The sequence below is a fragment of the Hylobates moloch genome, unplaced genomic scaffold (assembly GCF_009828535.3).
Source record: "Hylobates moloch isolate HMO894 unplaced genomic scaffold, HMol_V3 SCAFFOLD_6, whole genome shotgun sequence".
In the NCBI taxonomy this organism is placed as follows: Eukaryota; Metazoa; Chordata; class Mammalia; order Primates; family Hylobatidae; genus Hylobates; species Hylobates moloch.
Window position 1 is genome coordinate 137,596,111 of NW_026652281.1, and position 23,866 is coordinate 137,619,976.

The following is a 23,866-nucleotide window of genomic DNA, read 5'->3' on the forward strand; positions in this document are numbered from 1 at the left end:
ATTCTCTGAAAGGGCCCTTCTTTGCTGCCTTGTTCTCATGATTAAGGTCTTAGCTGAAATGTCTCCTTCTTGGAGAAGCCTTCTCTGATTATCCTGGGAACCTTCCTCTCTCTTCATCTCCATTCTCGCTTCCTCTCATAACGTGTAATATCACATTGATTGACTTCCTTAATATTATCTGTCTCCCTTTCTAGATTGGGAATTTTTTTAAGGGCAGGAACTGGGCCTGTTTTTATTCCCTATTTTATCCTTGCTGCCTATCACGGTGCTATGTCTAACAGGTACTTAGTTGATACTGATTGAATAAAAAGAGGCACCCAAATCTGTCTCGATTTGAGGTTGGTGCTGGACCAAATCAGTCTTGATTCAAGGTTGGTGCTGGGCTTCCAGAAGGAGAGGAGTACCTAGGTTAGACTTCCAGACTGCATGTGCTGCTTCTAATTCTTACAGCCCTTTTGGTTTGTGTCATACCTCCATGTTGGGTCAAATAGCCAAATATGTTCCTGATACTCTGTATACGTTCAGTGGGGGTTGGCAGCATTGGATGCTCAACAAACATGTGAGCTTCTCAAAGACAGATTGAGCTTCTCACAGCACCTCACACATTGTCAGATATCTAGTAGGGGCTTAACATAAATTTATTGGATAGATGAATGAATGAACAAATGAATGAATGCAAAAGAGGATAGGTGGATGAGAAAGTCCTCAGAACTAGTGATGATGATATAAAAGAAGAAGAATATGAACTTAGGTTGGCAGGCAACTATGGAAAATCATGTTTATTTTTAATAAAGGATGACATTTCCAATCAGTAAAATATCATAAAAGTACAAAAATGTACTAAGTACAATCATTAGCATTATGTTATAGGGGAATAGTTGTTATAACTTTTCCCTGTAAGATGGCACATTGGATGGTCACAGTTGGCTTGATTTACAGAGGGGCAAGAGTAGGTGACCAGTTGTACCAGTTGCTCCAGTTTCCTAGGATTTGGCACTCTGTAAAAATGAGAAAGTCCCAGGCAAACTGGGATGGGTGGTCCTACAAGAAAAAGAGCAGCATCAGAGTGTTGGCTATAGTTTGGAACTTAGGAAGAGGATCAGACATTATTTTTTAACTTCTCCACCTCTTTTTCCCTTTAGCTGTGAAATAAAAATCCCTTTTGTTATTACCGAGGGTGTTACAGCTTTCAGAGGCTTTTTTACCACTGGGTTTCATGTAATTTTGACTTAATACCTATGTCAAGCCTGAGAAGAAAGGCAGTTCTAACGAACTTGCAGGTGTGGCATTCTGCTTCAAGCCACCTGCATCCTAGAGAGCAAGGATTCAAACTCAGATCTCCTGAGGCCACTGTTCTGTTCTTTCTGGCTTTTAGTCATAGCCAGAAATTGGGGGGAAAAATTGGGGTGTGTGAGATCCAAGTTTTGACTCAATCCCCTCACTGGAAACAATTCACATCATCACCACTTTGCTAGATATGTGTACCTGTCCCTTCTTGGGCAATCCACTGCAAGATTCCCCCAAATACCCACCCGCTGGCTAGTGCTGGCATCATTATGTGGCAGAGGCAGTGAAACAGTGTATTAGCTCCTGGACAGTGCTGCAAATGGCTCTTCCAGTCCAGGTTTGCCAGGAAGATGGTCAGAGGGCCAGCTCCCTGTGCCATTTGCCAACTTGATTGAACGTTTTCTGGCATCTTTCCTGAGGAGGTTCTAGAGTGATAGGTCAATTTATGGCTGGTGGCATGACTCATAGGCTCAAAGACTCACCACACTTATTGCATCTATTTCTGTACTTTTTGCCTACTATATAGGTACTAGCTTAAGGTGGCTCAGTAACCCTTTCTGGCTTATTTTACAAGACTAGGGTTAGGCTATACTTGCCCACAGCAGACCTGGCTTCTTTTGACAGCCTATTAAAATTCTACTGTTCATTCCTTTAACCCTGTTTTGAACTCTTTTATATAGTTGACATTTATAAACTCTAGGGATAGGAAGTCTGTATAATCCTTCTTTTCCCTGTGAAGTGACACTTCCTCTGACTCTAACTGATGCAGGCCAGTGTCTTCCAGAGGGTGGTATTCTGGAATAGGCTGAATGGGGTTTCATATTAGTTCTACCACTGAAGATGTCATTGTTTAAGCTCAGGGTTGCCCTATCATTTGGGCCTATTCTGGGTGCAGATGTGCTTATATCTCCTGATTTACAGGGTTTTTTTCTTTTGTTCTAAGAGCTGAATGAGGATGCACAATTTTATTTAAAAATAAATACAATAAATAGCTTTTAAAAAAAGAGTGCCACCTATGTCCTCTTGTCAGATTCCCCAGATGGTGGGACATATGGTCTGTCAGCCAAAACAGGGGTCTCTGGTGCACCCGTTCCCTTTTGCATGTCTATTCTTCATGCCTCTTACACTAACTGTGACCCTGAAACCCTCAGAAGAGTCTGTGACACTGAGTTCAAATCTACTTTTCTTTCTGGCTTTTAGTAGTAGCTTTTTAGACGTGGCTTTTCTTTGGCTTACAGGCAAAAAGCAGAACCAACTCGCTGTGCCTGGAAGAGATATTAACCCTGACTCAGCCATTACTGCAATACACTTGAGATGAAGCCCTTATGTGCACAAGTCTCTTCTGAAACTTTAACTCTGGGCACTGAGGGGTAAATAAGCCCAGAAACTTCCGTATCCTGAGATATTGCCTCGGTTGATACACTTCTTGGAATCTTGGAAACTTACGGCCCAGTTGCACTGGGCTGTAGGCTATGCTTATCTAGAGGGTCAGAAGAATGGCTTTGGGCTAAACTGATTTGAGAACTCGATGCAACAAAAACAGCCTCCTTCTCCAAACTGTTTGCAAGATGTGCTGCCTGAGAGCAGCAGAAAACTGGAGGCCGACTGGGTTTCCAGTCTTTGTGTCAGACCCCTTGGGGCCAGCACTTCCTCCACAGAAGTCAAGGTTGTTGGAGAAAAAGACTGGCACGTTGTTTCCTCTATAAAGAGGAAGGGGTCAAGGGTTACGTGGACCAGTGACTGGCTGGCCTCTGTTGAGTTTGTACAGATTTCTGCAGCTCCTCATATGGTCAGTGAACTCTGGGATCGGCGATGGCTGCCCCTCTTTGAGCACCGGGACATATCAGTCTGTCCTCTTGGGTAGGCCATTGTCCTATTAGGCCCCAGCAGGTGCTTCCCGGATGAGAGGTGAGCTGAGGAGTCCCCTGAGCATGAGTCATCCCTCATGCACTCTATGCCACATCTCTGTTCGTGGAGCACTGACTCTTCCACATGCTTCCACTTGGGAGGGTTAGAGCTCTTTGGGGTGCTGGCACTGAAGTCCTGTCCTGTGATAGATGACACTGGGTGGTGGGTGGGTCGAGCCACTTCGGGGACAGGGGCAGGCCTCTGTCTGCTTCTCCAACTCTGGATTTCCAGGTTTCTTTTGTCTGGGGGGAGTTTGTCAATTTTCTGAGCTTTTGAGATTAGAGACTTCCCACAGGTTCCTTGTAGAGACAGGAAAAAGTATCTGGTGGGAAATAACAGAATAAAGATATTTCTGATTTCCATTGACTTCATAAACTTCAGCATTAAAAGGTGGCCTTTAGAATCCAACTCCTTGCCTGGAGCAAGATCCTCTTTACTGCTATTAAATCCATGTCTGGGCACCTCTAGTCTTGGGTAGCTCACAACAAAAATAACAACAAAACATAACTGCTAACATTTATTATACACCAGGACTATTCTAAGTGCTTTATGTATTATTAACTCATTTTCTTTTCCCAACAATCCCATGCGGTTATTACTTTTGTTTGCCTCTGAGTACAGATGAGGAAACTGAGAGACTGAGAGATTTAATGATTTGTCCACAGCCACACAGTGGTTGAGCTATGGTCAGAACCACACACTCTGAATCCAAAGACTAGTCTCTTATTTGCCATGCACAAAGCAGTCCATTCTATTTCTGGGCTACTCCAATTTAGGCAAATTTAATTGCTCTGTCGTGTTAAGCCTTTGTGAAACTTGATGATTTTAAAGTAGTTTTGGAATCCACATTCTTTTCTTGAATCTGTGGGCCTTGCTGACTTGACAGTGTCATCATATTACTGTGATTTGCCAGATAAAGAAATAGGGGCCCCAAGAGGTGAGGTGAGATTCCCAAGGTCTCCTGAGACATTAACACATCTCCCTGTTGACTGACTCAAGGTTTTTTTCCTCCTGCCAAGCTGCATGCAGTCTGTAGTAGACTCTGGAATTGGAAGTCTTTATCTGTGTCTAGAATCTTCTCTCTGTTCAAAGTGTAGGCAAGGAAAGGGGTGACAATGTGAATATAACTATGTGGTGTATGGAGAAAATACACAAAAGCTGTGACAGTGGGCAACTCACATCCACTTTCCAGATGTCCGTTGCCTTATCTAAAAAGTAAAAAAGTAATCTATCTGACCTGGAGGACATCTAAGGTCATTCCCAAAGATAGTCTTTAAACATTTTTTATGTTTGAAGTCTTATAGGCAGGAAGGATCCTATTCTTCTACTATGCCTAAAAGCTGCAAGGTGACCCCCCTATCCCCCCACCCACCGGCCAACCCCTGCCAGTGGGCAAGAGATTTCTGAAAATTACAGTAGATCTCATGGAACCAGATAAACTGTGTTTTGTTCTCTCACATCTCACCCAGTGAGGTAGTAGGGGCCATGTATGTGTCCCAGGAAATATTTGACTTTTTGCTTCAAAACTGGAATTTCCTTAGTGTAAACCTTTTCCTCAAGCCACTGCCTTCCTCCTCTATTCGTTTATTCAACAAATGCTTTTCAAGTTCCCACAATGGGCCAGGCCCCCAAGGGATTAAGCCATGAATAGGAAAGAGAAGGTCCTTGCTGTCATGTAACATGTGAGTATAGTTATAAATGGAGAAGGCAATGAGAGTGTCAAACACCTGATCACTGATATTAAATATTTCTTCCTCAAGGAAGGAAGTGCTGACAGTTCCACCTGCTATGTATTTCTCAAACCCATGCCCTATTAGCCCTTAAATGTCTTCCTTGAGGAAATGCCCCCTCCATTTATAACTATATTCACATGTTTATTTATTTTTAATTTTATTATTATTATACTTTAAGTTTTAGGGTACATGTGAACAATGTGCAGATTTGTTACATATGTATACATGTGCCATGTTGGTGTGCTGTACCCATTAACTCGTCATTTAGCATTAGGTATATCTCCTAATGCTATCCCTCCCCCCTCCCCCCACCCCACAACAGTCCCCAGTGTGTGATATTCCCCTTCCTGTGTCCATGTGTTCTTAAATGACAGCAAAAACCTTGTCTCTTGTGTTCGTGGCTTAATCCTTTGGAGGCCTGGCCCATTGTGGGGACTTGATAAGTATTTGTTGAATAAATGAATGGAGGAGGAAGGTAGTGGCTTGGGGGAAAGGTTTACACAAAGTAACCTTTTAAAGCTGAAAGCTACAGGATGCATAGGAGGTAGCCATGCCAAGGGGATGAGAATCAAAACCTCGGCACGATGGCTGAAGCTTGGGGAGTGATGATAAGAGTGGGGGAATATGTCCCAGGAGGGGTTGGCACAAGCAGAGAAGGGAGGAATTGTGGACCAGGTTTATGGTTTTTGTGCTTTATTGCAGAGGTCTTGGGAAGCCCTTGGAGGGTTATAAATAGGCAACATCACACTTTGAGCCAACGATAATGGACTAGAGTAAGATCCAATAGGAGACTACTGAAATAATTTCGGGTGAAAGGGTAATAGTCTATTGGTAGTAGTGGCTGTAGAAATGGAAATAGTAGATGGGTTTGAGAAATACGTAGTGGACAGAACTGTCAGTACTTGGTGAAAGGCTAGATATGGCCATGAGTTAGCAGGTGATGTCAAGAATAATTCCCTGGGGCCTGCCTTTGTCCTAAGTGGGTAGCATTTGCTGAAAGAAACTCTGGAGATACCCAGATTTCTGGGGTGGTGCCAGTGATAGAGGGTGGAACCATGAATTCAATTAGAAATGTCTCCATTTCCTCAGACTTAATATGTCCAGTGGAGGTGATGAATAGGTAGCTTGAAAGATGTGTCTGGAATTCATAAGAGAGGTCTGGGCCGGGAATTTATGGTGAAGAGTCGTCTGCTAAAAATAATTTTTAAATCCATGATAGTGATTGCTGTTTATGGAGAGAACATAAAGTTAGAAGACAAGAGAACCCAGGGCCAAGAGAACCTAGGGACAAGAGAAACTAGGTTAAGCAAACCACCAAACTTATTAAAGGAAGTAAGGCCTGTTGATGGGTCTTTAATTTTGGGATAAAAAAAGTTTTGTATAATTGTCTGTTTTCTATTGCTTAAAAAGATAAAATGGCTTGATTGTGATGTTCAGAGTGGTGAGATCCTAGGGATGGAGAGAGGCTAAGTCTTGCCTGTGGGAACATCATCGTCAAGTTCACTGCTCTGACTGGTGAGTGTGGGCTGCAGAATAGAACACTGGCCTTTGAGTTGGGAGAACCTAGCTCCCACTATCATCAGTGGTAGGCCTGTGAACACATTCTGGTCCCTCTTGGTACTTCAGCTGTCCCATGAGTGGGGTACTAGAACCATAGCTCTGCCCAACACTTAGCTCATGGCAAAAACAAAATGAGAGGCTAGATGGGAGAGCCTATGTCAAGAGTGAGCTCCAAGGAAAGGCAAGGCATTTATAGTTGCTGTTGCTATTTTTCTGGAAAAGGTACATTTACTGCAGAGGGTTTAACCTGGAAATATCTGACATAGTCCCTGGGCATGGATAATTTGTCTAATGCAGGTCTTGTATGGAAGGTGTGTGTTTAAACAAATTTGAATAATATTTAAACGTTGGCAATTTCATGCAAAATTTGAATTTCTGGGAAAACTCTGAAGCTCTGGAATGTTTGACTTGATCTTTCCTTGTGGCCATGATAGAAGCTGAGAAGCTCTTTCTTCCAATGTCTGTACTCCAGCTGGCCTGCTGAACTTGCTGGCCTATCCCTGTAGGCATTTGAGTATGAGACTCCTAGACTAATACAAAAAAGGACCATAGAGCCTCTCAAAATAATTCTTTATCACACAAAAAATTCTTAAGGCAGGAGGGTAGGAATTGATACTCCTATTTTATAGATGTCACAACTGAGGTCACACTGATTTGGTGACTTCACTGCTTTGTGGCTAACCTGGGACCACAGTCCATGTTATTTGCCTCCTTGGTTGTTCATTGTTCTTTCTGTCCCAGCTCTCTGTTTCTGAAACAGTAGCCTCAAGGATCCCAGCAATAGTCAAACTCCTGACTCTTGGGTTATAAAAATGGCTTATTAAAGGGAGATTGGTAATTTTAGGAAAGAAACACAGCCCCAGTGCTCAAACCTTGGGAGAAGAGCAACAACTGGTGTGAGAAAGCAGACGAGGTAGAAAGTGGGGTTTGAGAGCTGGCCTTCCATCACCCAATAGGGATTGGTGGGGCTGTTGCAGATAACGCAGGTGGCATTGTACAGGAGGGATACCACAAAGTACATCAGGAAGCTGCCGAGGAGCACGACTCCGTGAAAAATGGTCTGTGGAGGGAAATAAGCAAACACTGTTGAAGGTATAGCTGAGATTAGGAGGCAGGGTGATCAAACTACTTGATTAACTTTCAAACTGTTTTTGAAATGTAACACACACAAAATTCAAAAAAGTGTGCAGCTTAATCTATCATTATAAAGCAAACACGCAGATTGCTGCCATGTAGAATTGAACACACATACCCCAGAAGACCCTATTCTTCTGTCTCACCCCTGCTTTTGGTGATAATTTCTATGCTATCCTTTGTAGGTTTACCACCTATCTAGGTTTTCCTACATAGCCTGTTTTTAAATGGATAAATAGAATCATGTTTCGTATGACTTTTTGTCTTTTTTCCTTCAATATTATGTTTGTGTGATGAGCCCATTTTTTCCACGTGGCAGTAGTTTATTCATTTTCAAAGCAGCGCAGTATTCTGTATTTTGATCGTATTTTGTCCTGCCTGTTTTGTGCTTTTCTTTTCCCATGCTTGTTGTCTTTTACTTTTATTTAATTTTAAAAATTGATACTAGATGTATATATTTTCAGGGTACATGTGATATTTTGGTATATTCATATATAATTAGGGTAATCATGACATCCATGACTTTAAATATTTCTTTTCTTCTAGGAATATTCAAATTATTCTCTTTTAGCTATTTTGAAATACACAATCAGCTAATGTTAACTATAGTCATTCTATTGTTCTTTTAAACATATTGACTATTTTGTATAATTTTGGGACTATTCTTTAAGTGATTACTCAATAAGTGAAAACCAGCAAACGTACTGCAGTCTAAACCGGCAGACGTACTGCAGTCTAAACCGGCAGACATACTGCAGTCTAAAGCTTACACTAGTTTTCCATCCTCCTGAATTACACAACGAGATTTAGAGCACTTTAACTCTCTTTACATCTCTCCTGGCTAATATGCTTTTGCTGCTGTTTTAATTCTGTCATCTTTTAAAATCATTCAACTCACTGGCATTATTGTTTGTATGGTCAGTATTCACTAAGATCTACTCACATGCTTATCACTTCTCATGCCTTCATTCCTTGGACCCACCACCCGAGGTATCTTTTTAAGTATATCCTGTAAAATGTCCTTTTTCGGAGTCTGATAGTGATATGCTTTCTGATGCTTTATTTCGTTGTTCTTGAAAATCATCTTTTGATGAATGTGGAATTCTTGTTAGGCAGCTATTTTCTTTCAATGTGTTTAATATGGCATTCCACTGTCTTCTGGCTTCCATTACTGCTATTAAGAAGTTATTAATCTCCACCTGTTCTTCCTTAGAAGGAAATCTTTATCTCTTAAAGTCTGCTTGCTTTTACAACTTTTTTTGTCTTTTTTGTTCTATACTTTCCTATGACAGAATAAGTATGAATTTTTTATTTATCTTGCTTGAGTTTTGCTGAGCTGGAATCTTTCATCACTTCCGCAAAATTCTCATCACAATCTTTTCAAAGATTGCCTGTATTTCATTCCCTCTCTTTCTTTCTGAGACTCTGATTAAATGTTTGTCAGACCACTTAAAATATCATTCTATTTTCTTAATATTGCTTCTATAATTTTCATTACTTTTCCGGTTTTATAGTCTGAATACTTCTTTTGACCAATTCAATAATTCTTCCCTTAGCTATATCTAATTTTCTATTAAGCCGACCATTGAAACTTAGTTATTGTAGTCTTTATTTCTAAACTTTCTATTGATTTTTCAAATCTGCTAGGTTGCTTTATATAGTTTACCAATCCCTGCAGATATTTTAAAGCTTATTCTTTGTTTCTTTAGACATAGTAAACATAGATTTGCCTTTTATTTATATTTGATAATTCCAGTTTCTAAAATATTTGTTTCTGATATTTGGTTTTTCACTCATGGACTCATTCTTTTATGAGGCTCATTATTTTTGAATGTGCTTATTGTGCTCAAAGTTAGACACAACTTGAGGGTTAGAATAAAGGTGACTTTCTCTAGAAAGGAATTGTGTACATCTGCGTGTGTGTGTGTGTGTGTGTGTGTATTTTGCAATCGTTGGGCACCGCTAATCTTGAGGCACTTTAAGCTGAATTCATAGGTGAAAGTTTGGCTCACCCAGGTGACGTGAACCTGGGCTACATATGTACCCGAGGCCAGTCTGTGGTCACAATTTCCCCAGGGCAAATTGGTGCTGATTCTTTCTGCTCTCTTCAGCACAGAAGAAAAAAATCTTTGCAGTCCCAGCTGGGGAGGGGGTATAACTGGGTGTATTTTTGAGTATATCCTTGCCCTGAAGTCATAGCCTTCGGGATCCTATTTTAATGTTCTCTCTTAGACTCCCAACTTAGGAGCCTAGGTATTGATTTCTGAAACTTTTGCTCAATCAAGTCTGCCAAAACAAAAGTTCATTTTTAGGAGAGTTGCCAATACCCTTAAGAAAGGCATTGGCTCAATTTGTTTCTCTAGCATCTCCTTTTCCCTGAGGTTTGGTCTTTGCTTTCTTGTCAGCTTGCTCATGCTTTTAAAGAGTTTTTTTTTTCCTTTTTAAAAGTTATCCAGTATTTTTTGTTGTTCTCAGTGAGGGATGTGATCTAAATAACCTAGCGCCGTTTCCTGAAGAAGAAAGCAATTAGCTAACTTTTTCAATTGCTTTAATGGGGACTGAAACTGTCAAAGCTCTTAAAATTCTTGTTATATTTCTACCCAGGGAAGAAATAGATTCTTTTCCTGCTTCGAGTACTTTCAAAAGGGAAGCATATTTTTCATAATTATTTTAGTAGCTGACTCCTTTCCCCAAATCACCAGAAATCACCAGTAACTATTGAGGGTACCTAGTCTGAAGATAGATTAGGTGGGTTAATAGTGCTAAAAGAGTACTTTTTTAAAGCAGATGGCTTCAGTGCTTTGAGAAAGAGGACTGAGTGTTCAATCAGAATACAGAATCTTTAGTCTCACCACTCATTTAATATAATGTTGAGGCCTGATTAAAAATCTTTCAGGGCATTAAATCTTTTGAATGGTTTTAAAAAATCTAATGATTAAGAGAGTAATAGAGAGGAGAATTCCTTTTGGAAAATATCTTGGACTAGTTTTTAAAAGTGTAATTAAATTGCTGTGAAATATTTCAAGCTTATAGACAATAAACCTCATACACCCAACATTCAGCTTCATCAGTTTTAACCTTGTATTTACTTCAGATTTTATGGAAAGATTAAGTCTTACAGATACAATTAAAGCAAGTGTATATCTCTTGCAAATGACCTCTTTAATCTTGAACACAAATTCAGTGTGTATCAGTCTGACACGTTTCATACACATGTACACGTTTACCCATGTTTATGGATGCTTTTTTGCTTTATCATATATGCATCCTTCTAGTATGGGCTGAATGTTTATGTCTTCCTCCCAAGTTAATAATATTTAAATCCTAATCTCCAATGTGATAGCATTTTGATGTGGGACCTTTTGAAGGTGATTGGGGGAGTACCCATGAATGGGATTAGTGCTCTTATAAGAAAAGACATGAGAGATTTGATCCTTCTCTCTTTCATTCAGCCATGTGAGTGATAATATAGCTGGAAGGCAGCTGTCCAGGAAGGAAGAGGGTCTGAACCAGATGCTGAATCAGCTGCTGCACTGATCTTGGGCTTCTAGCCTCCAGAACCATGAGAAATAAATCTGTTATTTAAGCCACCCGGTCTATGGTATTTGTTATGACAGCCTGAGAAGACAAAGACAATTCTGCAGCTTTTTTCACTTGATTTGATACTTTAAAGAAGGGGTGTCTCCAGCTCCTGGGCCATGGACTAGTACCAGTCCATAGCCCATTAGGAACTGGGCCGCACAGCAGGAGATGAGTGGCTGGTGAGTGAGCATTACTGCCTGAGCTCCATCTCTTGTCAGATTAGTGGTGACATTAGATACTCATAGGAGCACAAGAACTCTATTGTGAACGTGGATGTGAGGGATCTAGGTTGCATGCTCCTTATGCGACTCAAATGCCTGATGCTTTGAGGTAGAACAGTTTCATTCCAAACCACCTCCACCCCTCAATTCTATGGAAAAATTGTCTTCTGTGAAACTGGTCCCTGGTGCCAAAAAGGTTGGGGACCACTGCTTTAAAATTTTATCTATGTTGAAAGGCAGCTCTAGTGGATTCATTTTAACTATTACATGGTATGAACATGCCACAGCTTATTTTTCTCATTGATGAATATTTAGGCCCCCCTTTTGGCTATTAAGAATGATGTAACATTCCTGTACATGTCTCCATATATATGTGTGCAAGAGTATTTCTGAGGTATGTACTTAGAATTGTGCCAAAAAATATGAGTACTTTAAATTCCTCTAGCTGTTTTCAAATAACTCTTCAGAGTTTATCATCTGCTAACAGGATAGGGAAGTTCCTTGGCTATGCTTTATCATCTTTAACACACTCCCAAAATGACTTGTCACTACTTTATTTAGAATTTTCTACATCTGGCTGGGTGCAGTGGCTCATGCCTGTAATCCCAGCACTTTGGGAGGCCATGGTGGGTGGATCATTTGAGGTCAGGAGTTCAAGACAAGCCTGGGAAACATGATGAAACCCTGTGTCTACTACAAATACAAAATATTAGCTGGGCTTGGTGGTGTGTGCCTATAATCCCAGCTGATTGGGAGGGTGAGGCAGGAGAATCACTTGAACTCGGTGGCAGCAGTTGCAGTGAGCCCAGATTGCGCCACTGCACTGCAGCCTAGGTGACAAGAGTGAGATTCCATCTCAAAAAAAATTTTTTTTCTACATCTAATGTTAGTGAGATTGGTCTGTAATTTTCTTTCCTTGAACTGCCCATGCCCATTTTGATATCAGTTATTATAGCCATGAAAAACAAATTGCTTATTGCTATGGTTTAAATGTATGTGCCCCCTCTAAACTCATATATTGGAACCTAATACCCACTGTGATAGTGTTAAGAGGATGAGCCTTTTGGAAGTGATTAAGTCATGAAAGATCTTCCTTCATGAATGAATTAGATGCCCCTATAAAAGAGGATGATGGAAGCATCCTAGTGCTTTTTTTGCCCTTCCACCACGTGAGGCCACGGTGTCAGTTTCATCTCTTTTTGCCTTGTGAGGACACAGCATTCTTTTTTTTTTTTTTTTTTTTGTGTGTGTGTGTGCCCTTCCCAAAGATGCAGCAAGAGGACACCATTTGAAGCAGGGAGCAGTGCTCACCAGACTATGAACCTGCTGGTGCTTTGGTCTTGGACTTACCAGCCCCTAGAGCTATGAGAAATATATTTCTATTCTTTGTAAATTATCCAGTCTCAGGTGCTCTGTTGCAGTAGCACAAACTGTCTATTTTTTTATTCCATGAAAAAATTGATATAATAGAGATTACCTGTTCTTTACAAGTTCGATCAAACTTTAAATCCTTTGGGTCTGATGTTTTTGGGGATAGGTTTGGTTTATTCAGGCTTGCTGAGTGATCCTGACTGCATTTTGGTAAATTTTATGAAACTTAACATTGCTAAAATTAATTTAACATAGCTAAAATTTTTTTATATTCATATTTTGTTAATCCAATAATGTCCTAATGGTGTGTTTTTTTTCCCTTCAGTACAGAATCCAGTTTAGGGTCGAATATTACATTTAGTTTTCATGTCTCCTTAGTCTCCTTTAATCTGCAATATTTCATAGCCTTTGGTTTTTTATGGTATTGACATTTTTGAAAAATACTGGAATACTCTCACCCTACCTACCACCTTTTTGTTTAAAGAAAGAATAATGCTCATTTTGTATTTGTCTGATGTTTCCTTACGAGCATATTCAGATTATACATTCTCTACCTGGCCATGTGATCCTGGCAAGTTAGATACCCTCTTTGAGCCTCAATTTCCATATTGGTAATTAAAAAAAGCATTGGATTAAATGATGATTAAAATCCCTTCCTAGGATTCTATCTAGGATTCATTTTTCATATAACAATGACCCTCTAAATTCTTTTTTTTCTTCTAAAAACAAAACAATGGATTAAACAAATAAAAAAAAACCCTAAATAGCCACAGCCAATTGAGATTCATTTATTTAACAGATAGTTATTCACACATTGGCCATGCTCTTTCCACTAGATGGTACAAAAAACCAACTATGACTGAATTGAGCTATAATAAGCCTAGAGGTAGGATTAGCTTCAGGCAAAGATGGATGCAGGCACTCAGCAATGTCCCATGGAATCTGCACCTCTCCCTTTCTTCATCCTGATTTCCTCTCTGTTGGCCTCATTCTCCAGTAGTCCTTTCTACATTATGGCAAGAAATTGCCAGTTGCTCCAGGCTTCCAAACAACTGGCTCAGAAACCACAGCAGAAAGACTGCTCCTGCTTTCCAACAAAAATCCTAAGGCAGGTTCTCATTGGCCAGGACTGGGTCATATGTACATGCCTAAACCAATCACTGTGAATGGGGTGGGGTAGAATTGTTTGGATGGGGTTCTAGGTCATGTCTCCATCTCCAAAACCAGGAGACAGTGTCTGCTCTGGATTGTGTATCAGTCAGGGGAGAAGAGTTACTGTGAGTGTCTAGGATAAGAGATTTACTACAGGGACTAGACCTCCCATAATTGTGAGAGGAGTGAGAAAGTGAAGCCCAGAAGAGGACTTAAAGGATAAAAGTCACCAAATTGAGAAACCAAGCACATCCAACTGCAGACATGACTGCAAAAAAGTGATGGAGGGGTCTATGGGAAGCAGTTGTCTTTGAGTCTACAGCCAAGAATCTGGCCATGAGCCTAAGCTCACATTTGGTAATCAGGGCCAGAAGTTAGGAAAGGGAGCTGGAAGCAGCAGCATAGTGCAGAGCAGTTATGAAAACAATTACAATCCAGTTCAATGTGTTTAATAAGAGAAATCACAAGGCACAATGGGAGCTCCAACGGGTTACAGAATCCAGCCTAGACACCAAGGAAGGCCTCTTGGAGGAGACAACATTTGAGATAAGGCCTGAAGGATGAGGAGAGAGCCAGAGGAAATGAGAGAGAAATTAGCAAATGCAGATGCCTAGAAGCGAGATAGAGTATTTGAGAACTAAAAGTAGCTTGGTCGGGCTGGGGTCTAAGTATGAAGTAGGAAGCATCACTGGTGATGCCAGGGGGCCAGCAGGAGCCAGCTATTACAGGCTCGTAAGTGAGGAGTTTGGACTCTGACCTAAGAGCAATGGGGAGCCATGGTAGGATGTGAAGCGAAGGAGAGGTAAGTATCATAGGTAGATGTTGGCACATTGGAGATGGGAGGATCTTCTGAACACATTTCCCTCCCAGGGAAAGTCCAAACACCTCAGCTGGGATGCTGACCCCTGCACCTTCAAGGGTTTGCTAGCTTTAGTTTCCTTCTCTGAAGATGATCTGAGGAATACGGCATTGGGAATGTGATGGCATTCATTATATTTTCAACTGCAAGTGACAGTATGCCTGAAAGCGGCTTAAGCAAAAAAAAATCATCTTTTATAGCAAAACATCTTAAGGTTGGCAGCCAGGGGCTCAGTGTGTCCCAGAATCCAGGCTCTTCTCATCTTTCTGTTCTGGGATCTCTAGCAGTAGTTGGCTTTGTCCTTAAACTCATTGCCCAAAACAGTGGCTGCAGTGCCACACATCATTTGGTCACAGGACACTGACAAAAGCAGGAAGGAAAAGGTGGGACAAAAGGCTTTTACCTCATGACTCTATCTTATTAATAATAATAATTAAAAAAACAGGTTCCCCTTGACCTCTCTTTGGCTAAGAGCTGGATCATGTGCCCACCCTGGACCAATCACTGCTGAAGGGAAAGGAATTACTGCTCCTACTTAAGACAGATCATTATTGATTTCCTGGGGCTGGAGAGCACCGTGCCCTAGGGGATTTCTAATCGTTAGGTTGGTGCATAAGTAATCGTGGATTTTGCCATTAAAAGTACTAGTATTTTTATAGTCATTCAGCAAGACGTATTTAGAATTTCCATCATGACTTACTCTTTAGTTCATAAGTTGTTTAGAAGTACATTTTGAAATTTCTAAGCTTGTTAGGTTTTATGTGGCTACCTGTTTATTGGTGGTTTCTAATTTAAATAACTTGTCAGAGAACATAAACTTTATGATTTTTTTTTTCTTTCAAATTCCTTTGTGATTTAGAATTGTCTCTCTGGTAAATGGTCTGTGTATGTTTGAAAAAATGTTATCTGTTTTGAGCAAAGTTTTATATATTAGATCAAACGTAATTTATTAAAAGTTTCTATACGCCTTCTATTTATTTGTCTATTTGATCTATATCAGTTTCTTATAGAGTTGTATGAAAATCTCAAACTATGATTGTGAATTTGTCCATTTCTTATTTTTGCTGGATGAAAAAAATCCAAAAATCCAATCTGCAATTTTTTTAAAGGAAGAATTTAATCTACTTAATCTACTATGAGTACTGATGTATTTCAATTTAGTTAAACATCTCATTTTGCATTTTTTGTTTGCCATCATTTTCTTTGCTCTCATTTTTTTTAAATTAAAATGCATTTTTTTCATTATACTTTAAGTTCTGGGCTACATGTACAGAATGTGCAGGTTTGTTACATAGGCATACACGTGCCATGGTGGTTTGCTGCACCCATCAACCCATCTACATTAGGTATTTCTCCTAATGCTATCCCTCTCCTAGCACCACCTGACAGGCCCAAGTGTGTGATGTTGCCCTACCTGTGTCCATGTGTTCTTTGTTCAACTCTCACTTATGAGTGAGAACATGCGGTATTTTTGGTTTTCTGTTCCTGTGTTAGTTTCCTGAGAATGATGGTTTCCAGCTTCATCCATGTCCCTTCAGAAGACATGAACTCATCCTTTTTTATGGTTTCATACTATTCCATGGTATATATATGCCACATTTGCTTTATCCAGTCTATCATCAGTGGGCATTTGGGTTGGTTCCAAGTCTTTGCTATTGTGAACAGTGCTGCAATAAACGTGTGTGCATGTGTCTTTATAGTTGAATGGTTTATAATGCTTTGGGTATATACCCAGTAATGGGATTGCTGGGTCAAATGGTATGTCTGGTTCTAGATCCTTGAGGAATTGCCACACTGTCTTCCACAATGGTTCAACTAGTTTATGGTCCCACCAACAGTGTAAAAGTGTTCCTATTTCTCCACATCCTCTCCAGCATCTGTTGTTTCCTGACTTTTTAATGATTGCCATTCTAACTGGAGTGAGATGGTATTTCATTGTGGTTTTGATTTGCATTTCTCTAATGACGAGTGATGTTGGCCACATAAATGTCTTCTTTTGAGAAGTGTCTGTTCATATCCTTTGCCCACTTTTTGATGGGATTGTTTTGTCTTGTAAATTTAAGTTCCTTGTAGATTGTGGATATTAGCCCTTTGTCAGATGGATAGATTGCAAAAATTTTCTGCCATTCTGTAGGTTGCCTGTTCATTCTGATAAGTTTCTTTTGCTGTGCAGAAGTTCTTTAATTAGATTGCATTTTCAATTTTGGCTCTTGTTGCCATTGCTTTTGGTGTTTTAGTCATAAAGTCTTTGCCCATGCCTATGTCCTGAATGGTATTGCCTAGGTTTTCTTCTAGGGTTTTTATGGTTTTAGGTCTTACATTTAAGTCGTTAATCCACCTTGAGTGAATTTTTGTATAAGGTGTAAGGAAGGGGTCCAGTTTGTTTTCTGCATATGGCTAGCCAGTTTTCCCAACACCATTTATTAAATAGGGAATCCTTTCCCCATTACTTGTTTCTGTCAGATTTGTCAAAGATCAGATGGTTGTAGATGTGTGATGTGATTTCTGAGGCCTCTGTTCTGTTCTATTGGTTTATATATCTGTTTTGGTACCAGTACCATGCTATTTTGGTTACTGTAGCCTTGTAGCATAGTTTGAAGTCAGGTAGCATGATGCCTCCAGCTTTGTGTTTTTTGCTTAGCATTGTCGTGTCTATATGGGTTGTTTTGGTTCCATATGAAATTTAAAGTAGATTTTTCCAGTTCTGTGGAGAAAGTCAGTGGTAGCTTGATGGGGATAGCATTGATTCTATAAATCAATTTGGGCAGTATGGCCATTTTCATAATATTGATTCTTCCTATCCATGAGCATGGAATGTTTTTCCATTCGTTTGTGTCGTCTGTTATTTCTTTGGCCAGTGGTTTGTAGTTCTCTTTGAAGATGTCCTTCACTTCCTTTGTTAGCTGTATTCCTAGGTATTTTATTGTCTTTGTAGCAACTGTGAATGGGAGAGTTCACTCATGATTTGGCTCTCTGTTTGTCTATTATTGGTGTATAGGAATGCTTGTGATTTTTGCACATTGATTTTTTATCCCAAGACTTTGCTGAAGTTGCTTATCAGCTTAAGATTTGGGGCTGAGACAATGGGGTTTTCCAGATATACAGTCATGTTATCTGCAAAGAGAGACAATTTGACTTCCTCTTCTCCTATTTGAATATCCTTTATTTCTTTCTCTTGCCTGATTGCCCTGGCCAGAACTTCCAATACTATGTTGAATAGGAGTGGTGAGGGAGGGCAGCATCTTGTTTTGTGTTGGTTTTCAAAGGGAATGTTTCCAGCTTTTGCCCATTTAGTATGATATTGGCTGTGGGTTTGTCATAAGTAGCTCTTATTATTTTGAGATACGTTCCATCAATACCTAGTTTATTGAGAGTTTTTAGTATTAAGAGGTGAATTTTATTGAAGGCCTTTTCTGCATCTATTGAGGTAATTGTGTGGTGTTTGTCATTGGTTCTGTTTATGTGATGGATTACATTTATTGTTTACGTATGTTGAACCAGCCTTGCATCCCAGGGATGAAGCTGACTTGATTGTGTTGGATAAGCTTTTTGATGTGCTGCTGGATTTGGTTTGCCAGTATTTTATTCAGGATTTTTGCATCAATGTTTAACAGGGATATTGGCCTGAAATTTTTTTTTGTTGTGTCTTTGCCAGGTTTTGGTATCAGGATGATGCTGGCCTCATAAAATGAGTTAGGGAGGAGTCCCTCTTTTTTTATTGTTTGGAATAATTTCAGAAGAAATGATATCAGCTCCTCTTTGTACCTCTGGTAAAATTCGGCAGTGAATCCGTCCGGTCCTGGGCTTTCTTTGGTTGGTAGGCTATTAATTACTGCCTCAATTTCAGAACTTGTTATTGGTCTGTTCAGGGATTTGACTTCTTCCTGGTTTAGTCCTGGCAGAGTATATGTGTCCAGGAATGTATCTATTTCTTCTTGATTTTCCAGTACATTTGTGTAGAGGTGTTTATAGTATTCTCTATGGTAGTTTGTATTTCTGTGGGATCAGTGGTGATATCCCCTTTATCATTTTTTATTGTGTCTATTTGATTTTTCTCTTATTAGTCTGGCTAGTGGTCTATTTTGTTAATCTTTTCAAAACACCAGTTCCTGGATTCATTGATTTTTTTTTTTTTTGAAGGGTTTTTTGTGTCTCTATTTCCTTCAGTTCTGCTCTGCTCTTAGTTATTTCTTGTCTTCTGCTAGCTTTTGAATTTGTTTGCTTTTGCTTCTCTAGTTCTTTTGTGATGTTAGGGTGTTGATTTTAGATCTTTCCCACTTTCTCCTTTGGGCATTTAGTACTTTAAATGTCCCTGTAAACACTGCTTTAGCTGTGTCCAGAGATTCTGGTACGTTGTGTCTTTGTTCTCATTGGTTTCAAAGAACTTCTTTATTTCTGCCTTCACTTCATTATTTACCCAGTGGTCATTTAGGAGCAGGTTGTTCAGTTTCCATGTAGTTGTTCAGTTTCAAGTGAGTTTCTTAATGCCAAGTTCTAACTTGATTGTGCCGTGGTCTGAGAGACTGTTTGTTATGATTTCCATTCTTTTGTATTTGCTGAGGAGTGTTTTACTTCCAATTATGTGGTCAAGTTTAGAATAAGTGTGATGTGGTGCTGAGAAGAATGTATATTGTGTTGATTTGGGGTGTAGAGTTCTGTAGATGTCTATTAGGTCTGCTTAGTCCAGAGCTGAGTTCAAGTCCTGAATATCCTTGTTAATTTTCTGTCTTGTTGATCTGTCTACTATCGACAGTGGGGTATTAAAGTCTCCCATTATTATTGTGTGGGAGTCTAAGTCTCTTTGTAGGTCTCTAAGAACTTGATTTATGAATCTGGGCGCCCTGTATTGGGTGCATATATATTTAGGATAGTTAGCCCTTCTTGTTGCATTGATCCCTTTACAATTACGTAATGCCCTTCTTTGTCTTTTTTGATCTTTGTTGGTTTAAAGTCTGTTTTATCAGAGACTAGGATTGCAACCCTGCTTTTTTTTTGCTTTCCATTTGCTTGGTAAGTATTCCTCCATCCCTTTATTTTGAGCCTATGTGTGTCTTTGCATGTGAGATGGGTGTCTTGAATACAGCACACCAATGGGTCTTGACTCCTTATCCAATTTGCCAGTCTGTGTCTTTTAATTGGAGCATTTAGCCCATTTACATTTAAGGTTAATATTGTTATGTGTGAATTTGATCCTGTCGTGATGTTAACTGGTTATTTTGCCCACTAGTTGATGCAGTTTCTTCATAGTGTCAATGGTCTTTACAATTTGGTATGTTTTTGCAGTAGCTGCTACTGGTTTTTCCTTTCCATACTTAGTGCTTCCTTCAGGAGCTCTTGTAAGGTAGGCCTGGTGGTGACAAAATCTCTCATCATTTGCTTGTCTGTAAAGGGTTTTATTTCTCCTTTGCTTATGAAGCTTAGTTTGGCTGGATATGAAATTCTGGGTTGAAAATTCTTTAAGAGTGTTGAATATTGGCCCCCACTCTCTTCTGGCTCGTAGGAGTTTTGCAGAGACATCTGCTGTTAGTCCGATGGACTTCTCTTTGTGGGTAACCCAACCTTTCTCTCTGGCTGCCCTTATATTTTTTCCTTCATTTCAACCTTGGTGAATCTGAAAATTATGTGTCTTGGCCTGTCTTGCTAGGTTGGAGAAGTTCTCCTGGATAACATCCTGAAGAGTGTTTTCCAAGTTGGTTCCATTCTCCCCATCACTTTCAGGTACACCAATCAAATATAGGTTTGGTCTTTTCACATAGTCCCATATTTCTTGGAGGCTTTGTTCATTCCCTTCCATTCTTTTTTCTCTAATCTTCACACTTTATTTCATTATCTTCAATCTCTGATATCCTTTCTTCCACTTCATCGATTCAGCTATTGATACTTGTGTATGCTTCACGAAGTTCCCATACTGTGTTTGTCAGCTCCATTAGGTCATTTATGTTCGTCTCTTAACTGGATGTTTTAGTTAGCCATTCCTCTGATCTTTTTTCAAAGTTCTTAGCTTCCTTGCATTGCATTAGAACATGCTCCTTTAGCTTGGAGGTGTTTGTTATTACCCACCTTCTGAAGCCTACTTCTGTCAGTTCATCAAACTCATTCTCCAACCAGTTTTGTTCCCTTGCTGGTGAGGAGTTGTGACTTTGGAGGAGAAATGGCATTCTGATTTTTGGAATTTTCAGCCTTTTTGTGCTGTTTTTTTCTCATCTTCATGGATTTATCTACCTTTGGGTCTTTGATGTTAGTGAACTTCAGATGGGGTTTCTGTGTGGACTTTTTTTTGTTGCTGTTGATGCTATTCCTTTCTGTTTGTTAGTTTCCTTCTAACAGTCAGGCCTGTCTGCTGGAGTTTGCTGGAGGTCCACTCCAGACCCTGTTTGCCTGGGTATCACCAGCAGAGGCTGCAGAACAGCACAGATTGCTGCCTGTTCCTTCCTCTGGAAGCTTCATCCCAGAGGGGCACCTACCAGATGTCAGCCTGAGCTCTCCTGTATGAGATGTCTCCCAATCAGGAAGCACAGTGGTCAGGGACCCACTGGAGGAGGCAATTTGTCCCTTAGCAGAGCTCGAGCGCTGTGCTTCAGAGCTGGCAGTCAGGAACGTTTAAGTCTGCTGAAGCTGTGCCTACAGCCACCCCTACCCCCAGGTGCTCTGTCCCAGGAAGAGGGGAGTTTTATCTATAAGCCTCTGACTGGAGCTGCTGCCTTTCTTTCAGAGATGCCCCACCCAGAGAAGAGGAATCTAGAGAGGCAGTCTGGCTACAGAAGCTTTGAGGTGCTGTAGTGGGCTCTGCCCGGTTTAAATTTCCTGGTGGCTTTGTTTACACTGTGAGGGGAAAACCGCCTACTGAAGCCTCAGTAATGGTGGACACCCCTCTCCCAACCAAGCTGGAGTGTACCAGGTCAACTTCAGACTGTTGTGCTCGCAGCGAGAATTTCAAGCCAGTGGATCTTAGCTTACTGGGCTCCTTGCGGGTGGGATCTGCTGAACTAGACCACTTGGCTCCCTGGCTTCAGCCCCCTTTCCAGGGGAGTGAACAGTTCTATCTCTCTGGCATTCCAGGCACCACTGGGGTATGAAAAAAAAAAAAAAAAAAACCTCCTGCAGCTAGCTTGGTGTCTGCCCAAACGGCCACCCAGTTTTGTGATTGAAACCCAGGGCCCTGGTGATGTAGGCACCCGAGAGAATCTCCTGGTCTGTGGGTTGGGAAGACCATGGGAAAAGTGTAGTATCTGGGTGGGAGTGGACTATTCCTCATGGCTTCCCTTGGCTAGGGCAGGGAGTTCCCCAACCCCTTGTGCTTTCCAGGTGAGGCAATGCCCCACTCTACTTTGGCTCGCTCTCCGTGGGCTGCAACCACTGTCTAAGCACTCCCAGTGAGATGAGCTGGGTACCTCAGTTGGAAATGTGGAAATCACCCACCTTCTGTGTTGATCTTGCTGGGAACTGCAGGCTGTAGCTGTTCCTATTTGGCCATCTCGCCAGCCACCCCTGCTCTCACTTTTTCATCTTTCCTACATCTGCAGAATTGACAGTTTTCTAGATTTTTTTCTCTTTCCCTTTTAGTGATTAATCTTAAGATACTAAAAAAAGTGAACTCTGATGGAAAAATGTATAGTTAAATGTGTATTTTTATTCTTCTATCCACTATGAAGGCTTTAGCATAAATTACCTACCTATTGAATAGCCCTTCTTTATGTTGTATCTTATAGTTTTAGCTTTTGTTTATGTTCTTGCAGAAGTATGTTCCTTTTTTTGTGAGGGTCTATGGGTAGTTAACCTTATAGAATTTATTTGAAAATAGGATTTATTTTGCCTTACTCTTAATAGTGTAGCTTTTCTAGTTTTATTTTCTCCTTCAGGTTTTTTTTGAAGATAATTACTCCATTGTCTCCTGGCTTTCGTTGTTTGGTCACCAGCGTAGCTGTTGCTTTTCAAGTAATTTGTCTATAGTCTCTGGCAGACTTAAGGGCTCCCTCTGTATCTTTTATATTATACAATTTAATTATGATATATCCAGGCAATACATCCAAAGTTTTGATAAATTCTCATTCTCAATGACAATTTCTTCAAATATTGCTTCTCCATCATTCTTTTTTCCTCCTGAGATTCCTATTTAGAGGCTGAAGCCATTTGTTCTAGCCACCATTTCCTCTTAATTATTTTTCATATTTGTGTATCATTCTGGATAAGCTCCCAAAACTACATTTCAATTTGGCAGTTTATTTTTTGCCAGTGTCTGATCTAGAGCAGATCCTACAAATTATAGTCTTAATTTCAATGACAATATTTTATTTTCAAGAATTCTAAATGTTTCATTAGCTTGGTGGTTTCTAGTATCAAACAGCTTCTGATAAAACTATACCTTCAAGGGAGGCTGAGGCCGGCGGATCACGAGGTCAGGAGATTGAGACCATCTTGGCTAACACATTGAAACCCTGTCTCTACGAAAATTACAAAAAATTAGCTGGGCATGGTGGCACACGCCATAGTCCCAGCTACTCAGGAGGCTGAGGCAGAAGAATCTCTTGAACCCAGGAGGCGGAGGTGCAATGAGCCAAGATGGCACCACTGCACTCCGGCCTGGATGACAGAGCGAGACTTCATCTCCAAAAACAAACAAACCAAAAACTATACCTCCAAACAGCTTGCCATTGTTATCTTTTCTTTAGATTTCTTTCTTGAGTAGGAGAATTTTAGACCCAGCAGTAGATGGGGTTCCAGTCTGCCCTACCCCACACCGTGATCTGTGTCCTGTCCCAGTTCCCAGAAAGTCTGCAGTTTGAGCCTTCCCAGTGCCTTCTCTTCCTCTTCCTTTCCTCATTGTATTGCAGCCTCTTCTGGTGCTCCTGGTCCATGAAGAAATTTGTCCTGTACTTAAGCCTGGCTATGTCTTTTTTTGTCTTATCACTTTGTTCTGTCATTGGCACACATTGGAGCAGAGGATTTTTAAAAACTTTTACTTTAAGTTCCGGGATACATGTACAGAATGTGCAAGTTTGTTACATAGGTATACATGTGCCACGGTGGTTTGCTGTATCTATCAACCTGTCACCTAGGTT

General features: G+C 40.4%; 1 protein-coding gene across 1 annotated transcript in view; it reads right to left on the reverse strand.

Moving 5' to 3' along the window:
* Window positions 1-640: 640 nt before the first annotated feature.
* The window catches only part of ATP10B (ATPase phospholipid transporting 10B (putative)), a 281,652-nt gene continuing 258,426 nt past the window's right edge, over window positions 641-23,866 (reverse strand). The window contains exons 21-22 of the mRNA XM_032158541.2: window positions 7,361-7,548; window positions 641-3,517 (exon numbers count right to left, since the gene is read on the reverse strand). Of these exons, the coding sequence (XP_032014432.1) occupies window positions 3,070-3,517; window positions 7,361-7,548 (636 nt within the window). The 3' untranslated portion in view covers window positions 641-3,069. The remainder of the gene's footprint in view (window positions 3,518-7,360; window positions 7,549-23,866) is intronic.